At 35.3% G+C, this 9,255-nt stretch overlaps 1 protein-coding gene across 2 annotated transcripts; it reads left to right on the top strand.

The window, feature by feature from the left end:
- The first annotated feature begins 228 nt into the window (after nucleotides 1-228).
- LOC120081893 (protein YLS7-like) lies at nucleotides 229-4,168 on the top strand. 2 transcript variants are annotated; one of them, XM_039037070.2, is made up of 4 exons: nucleotides 229-370; nucleotides 748-1,635; nucleotides 1,920-2,194; nucleotides 3,039-4,168. In XM_039037070.2, the coding sequence occupies exons 2-4, from the start codon at nucleotides 957-959 to the stop codon at nucleotides 3,846-3,848; spliced, it is 1,764 nt and encodes a 587-aa protein (XP_038892998.1). In that variant the 5' UTR covers nucleotides 229-370; nucleotides 748-956; the 3' UTR covers nucleotides 3,849-4,168. The 2 variants fall into 2 exon arrangements, with proteins under 2 accessions (XP_038892998.1, XP_038892999.1); XM_039037071.2 differs by lacking the exon at nucleotides 229-370 and adding an exon at nucleotides 405-479.
- The last annotated feature ends 5,087 nt before the right edge of the window (nucleotides 4,169-9,255 follow it).

The following is a 9,255-nucleotide window of genomic DNA, read 5'->3' as shown; positions in this document are numbered from 1 at the left end:
TTTTTGATTCAATGTGACATTGAATTAATTTAAAAATAATTGTTTTAAATAGTAAAACTATTAAAAAAAATATTTTCAAATATGGCAAAATATTATTTATTGGTTGCTGAAATCATAAATAAGTTATTTGAAAATCTCCCTAATTTAAAAATAAAATAAAGAAGTTAAAAAAAGGAATAAAGCTTGGGAGAGAAAAAAATATATATGCCACTGCATAATAAGCAACTTATCATTAATATTTCAACTAAAAATTCCTTCCCTGAAGCCTCCATCTCCTTCTACTCCCGAAACGAATCACCCGGTAAATTGTACGGAAAGATTTCGAGATTCCAGCCATTCTTTTCTCTGTGTTCTGCCCTCGGGTTTTGTGGTAATTCTTCTGATTTATGATCAACCCTGGAACTTGTTTTGACGTTCTTTCAATTCTAAATCTCGCTCCATTGATGCTCATATTGGATTTGAATGTTGGTTTTCTGGTGGTACTTGTTACTTTCTTTACTCGATTCCTTTGTAGATGCGAAATTTCAATAATGGGGTCATCTTTTATATTACCCTTTTTCCCGTTTCCTCATTGAATTTCGGTTTAGATTTTTGGGCGGTGTGTTTCTGCGCGTTTTGTTGCGTTTGTGTTGACTTTATTGCTATGAATTTGTTTTCCTTTTCGATTACTAGCTTTGAATTTAGCCTGCATTGTCGCAATTTTTGTTTCAATCTTTGTTCATACCATGGTGTTTGATTGATGTTTAGGTTCGTTAAAGAAAATCTTACTTGGGCGTTAATCACTCAGATCGCTTCCATATTCTACAATACGATTGTGATTAAATCTTGTCCAGAAAGTGAAAGTCAAAACTGGGATTTTGAATTGTTGGTATTAATGGGAAGGACGTCGATTACCAAGTACCTACTGTTTTGAAGCTGAGGATTTTACCTGTTCATGGTAGATAATTTGGAGAGTTATGACTTGGGCCATGCGGAAGGGTTCACAAATGGCTGTATATCCGCGAGCGATTTCTTGGATTGCCATTTCAGTTGGAGGATTGGCTATGTTCCTAATCTTTGGATCGTGGTTCTTAGTCTCCTACCCTATAGGTTCTATCATGCGCGGGTACTTCTACGGTGTTAATAGTTCAAAGGATTTGGATTTTGTAATTTCTCTAGGAAATCAAAGTGCTACTGTTCCTGCCCATGATATCAATTTAGATCTAGTTACTAAAAAATCCTCTTCAGATGAGGGTATAGTTGACAGGAAATTTGAATCTGAGTCAAATTTACCTCCTCAAAGTAGTTCGAAAAGGCCTGCAGGTGATGAGAGTTCAGACGTAATTGATAAGGGCTTGTTGCCCAAGTCCAAGTCACCAGGTGCCACGAATTCAAGTAGTCAGTCTGTTGTTCCAGAAACCAAGGAGAAGAGCGATGAAGGGACAATGCCTTCAGAATTGTCTTCACAAGATGAGTCAGAGACTTCTATCGTTACATCTAAAGTTGAAAATGGTGAAAATGGTGGATCTGTTTCCAAAGGTTCTGTTAGCAATTCCAGTGATACAGATACGGGTTCTAAAAATGTTGGTGTCAAATCAGATGACTTACCAGATTCAGATCCTCTGCCAACTGATGGGAGCACAGCATCAGATTTAGGTAAATCTTATGTGAAACGAGTAATTCAGCTAGTCATATTTCATGTTTGAACATAATATTAGTTTTGTAAGGATTTTTGTATAATGAATATCACATTCGTTAGTTGTATTCAATTGCATCTTCCCAGATGGTTCTTTTTGTCTTTCTATTTTTACTTGCTTTGGTTTGCCTCTACAGGCCTTCATCCTCAGGATATCTCTTATTGAATCAATAAGAAGACGCTGCCATGAAATAACTTGTCCAATAAGATTATAATTGTTTTTATTTACTGTCCTATCATGCAGGCTGTGATTTGTACCATGGAAGTTGGGTTTATGATTCTGCAGGACCATTGTATAAAAATAATTCATGCCCTGTCCTGTCACAGATGCAGAACTGCCAGGGCAACGGGAGACCAGACAGGGAGTATGAGAATTGGCGATGGAAGCCCTCTGAATGTAACCTCCCAAGATTTGATGCTAAGAAATTTCTGAAGTTGATGAGTGGGAAGACACTTGCTTTTATTGGTGACTCAGTTGCTCGAAACCAAATGGAGTCATTATTGTGCGGTTTGTGGCAGGTTATTTCTAATTTTAAATTTTGTTCTGATTGAATTCGATCTTCCTCCAATCTTCCTCTTTTGACTGCATTGGAAGTTGACGAAGGGTCTGATCGTATTATGAGAAAGGTGCTGTGAATATTGAATATTTTGTACTTTTTGAGTGTTTTTGGAGTTTTGTACGAAGAGTCTTTTAGATCTAGTTCTTTATGACTGTTAATTTGAGAAAGCAATGAATTGAATTGAATTAAATTAAATAATTACTCACCTTGGAGAAATCGAGTGGGTGGAGGATGCTGGTGAATTCATGCTTCCGTATTTGGGTGTTTTCTTCGTAGATGGTTCAAATATGTAGATGTTTAATTCGTGTAATGCACTAGACTTGATACCAAGTTTTATGGGGTTTTGCATGAATGTCAAGGAAAAAGTAGCACTGATTCTTAAGTAGATAATTGACAGATCAAATTGCTTTAAACTGAAATTTAGAGCTGAATTCATGCTGTTAACTTCTCAACTTTGCTGCAATTGACACTTCAAGCATAGCTTTTTCTGTAAGGAACAGCTGTGCTTTGTCTAAGTTTGCATGTTTAATTCATATATAAGAGAAGTAAATGTTTTAAGTATAAAACTCTGATTTGAGATTTCTATTCTAACTTTATATGTTGGTTTTTCTTTTTTCTTCTAAATATGTGGTGTTTAACGTATTCTAGTAAATTGTATGTTGTATGAGGTAAAATGTTTGAGATTGTTTTTATGGGTGCTTTTTGTTTTTTTTTTTAAATGTATTTTATTTGCTACTCTGCATTTCACTTGATCATACAGACCAAATGTCTTGCTAATTTGAAAATTTCTTGAATGTGTACAGGTCGAAGTTCCTAAAAACAGGGGAAATAAGAGAATGCAAAGATATTATTTCAGGTCAACCTCAGTGATGATTGTTCGAATATGGTCATCATGGCTTGTAAAGCAAACAAATGAACCTTTAGATTTTGCTTCAGATGATGTTGTCAAACTTCACCTTGATGCTCCTGATGATAATTTCATGGAATTTATTCCAACTTTTGATGTCATTGTCATTTCATCTGGTCACTGGTTTGCCAAGCAGTCTGTTTACGTTCTAAATAATGAGATTGTAGGAGGACAGCTGTGGTGGCCCGATAAATCTCGTCCTATGAAGGTTAACAACATTGAGGCATTTCGAATTTCGGTAGAAACAATTCTTACTTCTCTTGCCACCAGCCCGAATTACACGGGACTCACGATTGTGCGTTCTTATTCTCCTGATCACTATGAGGGTGGGGCCTGGAATACTGGTGGATCCTGTACTGGAAAGGAAAGGCCTCTCGCCATAGGCGAAAGAGTGGAAAATAAATTCACTAACATCATGCATGATAATCAGGTAGCTGGTTTCAATGCAGCAATTAAGAAGTTGACAAATAAATCAAGGCTAAAACTGATGGACATTACAGAAGCTTTTGAGTATCGCCACGATGGGCATCCGGGGCCTTACAGAAATACTGACCCAAATAAACTCACCAAACGTGGGCCAAACGGAAAGCCACCACCACAGGATTGCTTACACTGGTGCATGCCAGGTCCTGTAGATACCTGGAATGAGCTTGTTCTTGAACTTATAAGGAGAGATTTTGAGGGTAACACGCATTTTTCTTCATGATACTCCTGTTCTTCACTTCCTATCTGGAATTTTAGTTAAGAAAATTGAGTAACTTGTTTCCAAAGTTTTATGTTAGGCTTGAGGTGACCACGTCCTTTTTGTTGTTCTTTTAGTTCTCCTTTTCTATTTTTATTTATATACATAGAGAGAGTATTTATTGTAAGAATTGGAGGATTGGAAGCTAATTTATGTATTTAAAGGGATTTCCTATCCTCATTACTTCATATTTCAGCATTTGCATTGATACAAGGGGCCCCATATTAAGATTTGTACTATTGTTTCAATAATAGATTACGCTTTATATATACTCATTAGATTCATTTTCGACGCGGCTGGACCTCTTTTCACTCTACTCCTTTCTAAATTTGGATTAAATGTTGATTTGCGTTGGATATTTTGCCCTTGAAATCTGAGTTGTTTTCATAATTATGTTATTTACGTACTTTATGTTTTTGGTCTTATGATTTAGAGGAATACACTATATAAATTTTCCAACCCTAGAGATGCCTATGTAGTATGAAATTTGACATTTTCTCTCTAACAATAAAATTGCTTTTTTATTCTGTCTGTGAATGTATTTAATGCACTATTAGTGGATCACGTAAATTTCTTTGTCAATTTTCTATTGTCTATGTCTTTTGTTTATCTTTGATTATCCATTTCTTAACAATTGGAATTGCATTGTTTCCTTTTCTAAGCGTTTGTATTTGGTTTTTGATGTGGTTTTCTTCTCAGGATGAACTCCTTTTTTGTAGCCTTCAGTTTCTGTTGTGTTGTCCTTTTCAGTGTAGTGTATGTTAACTCCCTCTCTCTAAACAGAGAGTCGAGGTAGGAGGATTGTTCTATACTTTATGTTATGGCGAAGCCTTGAATTTTGAAGATTACAGTTGTGTTTATGGAACTTTTCTCTAGCTCATTCGCCTAAATGAATGTATGGTTTATGATATTTACTTGTTATCTTGTAAAATTTTTAATTACAAACTCAACCCCCCGGGGGGTTAACGGCAAGGGCGAGCAATCTTCTCCTATACTGCCGAGCCATTATGTGTTTTAGTTTTAGCCACATCCCTCTCTCAGGCTACTTTTTTAACTTGAAAAGAGATGTGAAAATAGCAGAAGCCAACCCTGGTACCTAGATCGCTTGATAAATAAGCATATATATAGGTATAGTTCATGCATTCCAACTCAACTTCTAAGGTAACCATAGGACTCTTCCATACAAAATTGGGTCAATGCATTACTAACTTATATACATGTTTACAACAGAATTCATAGTATAGAATTCAAAATATAATTACTAGCTTAGGGTTCTACCATCTCCCAATTACATGTACATGAGTTTCCAAAACTATTAAAGACAGCCAAAACCTAAGTAACTTTAGGGCCTATAAAGGATTTATTATTTTGTGGTAGATTGGCAACTGTAAGCTAAGTTTCGGAATTCAATCGCTACTTGTGGGGGAAAATATTTTGGAAAAGTGAGCTGGATGTCCAGTGAGTGACTATTTCAAAAGAAATGTTCATAAACATAATCATACTAGAGAATTTATAAAATAATTTGACGACTGGAAATGCTTCCATAGTTCAGGGTTTAACACATTTAATTTGGAACTCATAGATATTTAAACATCAGAACATTTCATAAGTACATTGGGAAACCCTGAAACATATCATATCTTTCACATATCATATAAGACATTTATGCTCAACTTTGTACCTTGAAACCTTAGTTGAGTAGAGCCCCTTTTTGCTCACACTCTTAACGTCGATAACCTTAGCTGAGGTGGAATTTACTACATCACCATCAGTGTTGATAATAGTCATACGTGCATGTAGAAATGCCCCAAAGGCTAGTAACACCCTAAGACACGGGCTAAAGCCTTCATGTGTGCTAAAGTGGGTACCAAAAACCTTCCTTAGATACCTTCATCTCCTTCAACATCAGGGTATAATGTAAGCCCTGAATGCCTTGTCTCCTTCAATAGCAAGGTTCTGGATATCTTAATCTCCTTCAATATCGGGCATTCATAACTAGGATACTAAAATCATGCTTTAAATGGTATTCATAACTAGGATACTAAAATCATGCTTTAAATGAAACATACTTTGTATAACATTCCTTGGAAAACATGACATTAAGGATAGATAACATTGTGCAAGGCTTTCATGAACACATTAGGAATGATTTGCCTCATTGAAACATACTTGAAACATTATATAAAACATAACATACAACTTTCCTTATAAGAAATTCATGTTCTAAAAACATTGAAGATTATAGCTTTTGAAGAGGAACTCATGCTTGATAAATCATATATTCAACATAGTTCATGCTTTGGCTAAATTAGGTTTTGAAAGCATTTTAAGTAAAATATTCATAAAACATAAGCATGGAAAGCATTTGGAGAACAACATTTATAAAATTATCACTCACTGTTACTAAGCTATAGGCCCCTCCAATCTCCGTTTGGCCTATCATATATATAAATAACCCTTGGTCAATGATACTTGCTCACCTTTGAGTTTAAATGATTTTAACTAACTTAGCCTGTTAGGTCATTTTTTCCTTTAACCTAAGTAGACCTTGTATCCTTCTTAGAGTCCTTATTTATTTATCTTAATAGATTAACATCCATAAAATTGCTTAATGGACTCAATAATGGCTTACCAACACCAAAATTCCAAAATTAGGTCAATGCCAAGCTTACAGCACCTTAGGCACGCCAATTGGTTGGTTGGCATAGGCGCATGCACACTGACACTGGGTATGGGTGCTAGGACACACACATGGGCCTATAGTCACGCACACAGGGCAGTTAGGTGGCCCCTCGTTGGCAATAGACACGCGCATAGGCGGCGGGTGAGCAATGTGATCATCAACAACGTGTGGGCTGAGTGTGGGCACACAAATTGGGCGATGGGTAACTATCTGGCTGAGCGATGAGCATGGTTGCTTGCCTAGTAGTGTGGGGCGTGCAATAGGAGCGTGCGAGAGGCAACCTATCAACAACCTTAGTTTCTCGCTTGCTTCTTTAGTCGTTGACCAGCTGCCTGCTTCTTTAACCTATGCAGTTGCCTACTTATTCAACCAAAACCAAGTCTCAACTTCCATAACTCATAATTTAAAATCTATTTATCAAAACTCAAAACTTACTTCTATGAACTTCTTACACATTCTTTAGACTACCTTACCTCAAAATTTAGGCTTCTAATTTCTCTTAAAGAGCTAAAAAACTACCAATGTTCACAAATTTCTTAGGCTGGTCCAAAAATTAAAACACTATTCAAATTCTTCAAGATTTCACTATGAATTTATGAGAATTTCTTCTCAACAACACTGGGTCATCTTCCTCACTAATCAAGCCTCACTTTGGCTACAGAATACACCATTTGGCATGAGTGAAATGGAAAAATCAATTTCCTTTTTAAAGCCTCTATTTATACTTTCTCTTGCATGGCTACTTTACTTAATTAAGTTACACCTCATGCCACTAACTCTTGTCTTAAGCCTCTAATTATGCCACTTGGCCCACTAATCAATCTTAATAAAATGGTTCCCTTAGCTTACCAACACCTAGAATGGCTTGGTCTTCACACTTTACTTCCACTCGGCCTTAGGCTCTCTTCACCGCCCAAGCTACCACCTTGGCCATCGCCTACAACTTCCAACCTTCTACCACTTGCCATCGCCTAACACTTCCTTGCCTAGACCTTTCTTGTGACTTTCCTTATATCTTGGCAAGCTCTCCTTGACTTGCCTACTAAAGACATCACCTAGAGTTTGCCGACACAATTTTCCACACCTAGCCTCATTCTTCTCGAAACTCCTCAAAATTTACTAAAAGTGTTAGAAATTCATATTTAGACCTGAGAGCTCCTTTTCTTATACTTAGAATATTTTTGAACTAAAATTTAGTCCACTCTTTATGAGGACTTGAACACTTAGAAAAATTTTCTTCTTTTATTAACTTACTTACTAACTTCAGTTTTAACCAAATAAAAACTAACTCCACAAGCATTCTTTAAAACAATTTACAACAACAACAACAATAACAACATGAACTTCCAAGCATGCTATTTAAGAAACCAAGTTCGAGGGTTTACAATTTACCTTCCCCTATTTTGTCCTTGAAATTTTAGTTTTGCTTCATACAAGAAGAGATGAGGATACTTGCTTTTCATCTGAGTCTCCATCTCCCAGATGGCTTCTTCCGCTCCATGGTTCTTCCATATCACCTTTCCATAAAATTTTTCCTATAATTTTCGTGCTTATCCTAATTGTCGGTTTACTTTATGCATGGCAAAAAGGAGCATTGGAATGGTCTTAGTTTTTGAATATTCAGACAATTAAAAAAAAACATTGAGACAGTTATGAACTATCCATGTGGCTGAGAGCCCTCACAGCGGAAGCGTTTTGTTAGAATTCCTTGCATCCTGCAATCGATCTGTATATAAACATAATCATTGAATTAAAATAGAATATAAACATGTAAATTAACATACTTTAGGGAAAAAATTAGAACAATTCTTACCTTTGTAGATTCCTAAGTGCCATGAACAATCCTCTCCTAGTTCCAACGAATGGATCTCTAATGATCTTGATCGCGTACAATTTCTTGAACAATCTTGAACACTATCACGAGAGTAACCTCGTTATTCTCTGAGATTCCAATAGAGGGATAGGTGGTATCCAACTATTGGGAGAGAAAGAAGAGAAAAGGGTCTTTGGAGAATAAAGAGGATTTTCTTTATGGCTTGGGGAAAAAATTCTGCATAATAACATTATGGTATTATGTATTGTGTTGTGTGTATACCCAAAGGGCCATAGGGAGGTCTTTATATAGAGAAGGGCTAAGTCATTTTCCTAATATTTATTATTCTATAATTAATTAAATAAAACTTATTTAATTAATTAACTCATTTAATAAAATAACACTTATTTAATTAATTAACCAAATTAAATAACACTTATTTAATTTTTAATTTGCACGATAATTAAATAACTATTTATATATTAAACCCAATTTAATGTATATATTTAATTATCATAAACATCCCATGTATATGTGCAAAACCTCTCTATTAATTAATTCTTTGTGAATTTAATTCACTTGAATTAATTAATCTGAATCTTATTCAAATATTACTTTCCAATTTAATTATAGATCATATGCATAATTAATTATATATTAATCACATTGATATATAGTTTCCTCAAATTAATTTGAACAATTCAAATTATCCCTCTTAAGTATCCTCTAGTGAGCTAACGAGGGAACCTAGTGAACCTGTAGATTGGAAGCTCCAATGATATGAGATTAATTGGCTAAACTCATTAATCAAATTAATCAATATTTGTTAACTGTGGGTACACTCCACTAAAGATCCACAGTTGCACTCTTCTCAC

This window comes from Benincasa hispida, chromosome 7 (genome assembly GCF_027475165.1).
Source record: "Benincasa hispida cultivar pf3 chromosome 7, pf3_genome.v1.1, whole genome shotgun sequence".
In the NCBI taxonomy this organism is placed as follows: Eukaryota; Viridiplantae; Streptophyta; class Magnoliopsida; order Cucurbitales; family Cucurbitaceae; genus Benincasa; species Benincasa hispida.
Note: the sequence above shows the minus strand (reverse complement) of the source record. Positions and strands in the feature narration are given on the sequence as shown.

Excerpts from the sequence above, each read along its gene's own strand:
- LOC120081893 (XM_039037070.2), top strand. The coding sequence starts at position 957 with ATGACTTGGGCCATGCGGAAGGGTTCACAAATGGCTGTATATCCGCGA. Across the intron at positions 1,636-1,919 it reads GAGCACAGCATCAGATTTAG|GCTGTGATTTGTACCATGGA; the intron begins GTAAATCTTATG and ends CCTATCATGCAG. Across the intron at positions 2,195-3,038 it reads TATTGTGCGGTTTGTGGCAG|GTCGAAGTTCCTAAAAACAG; the intron begins GTTATTTCTAAT and ends GAATGTGTACAG.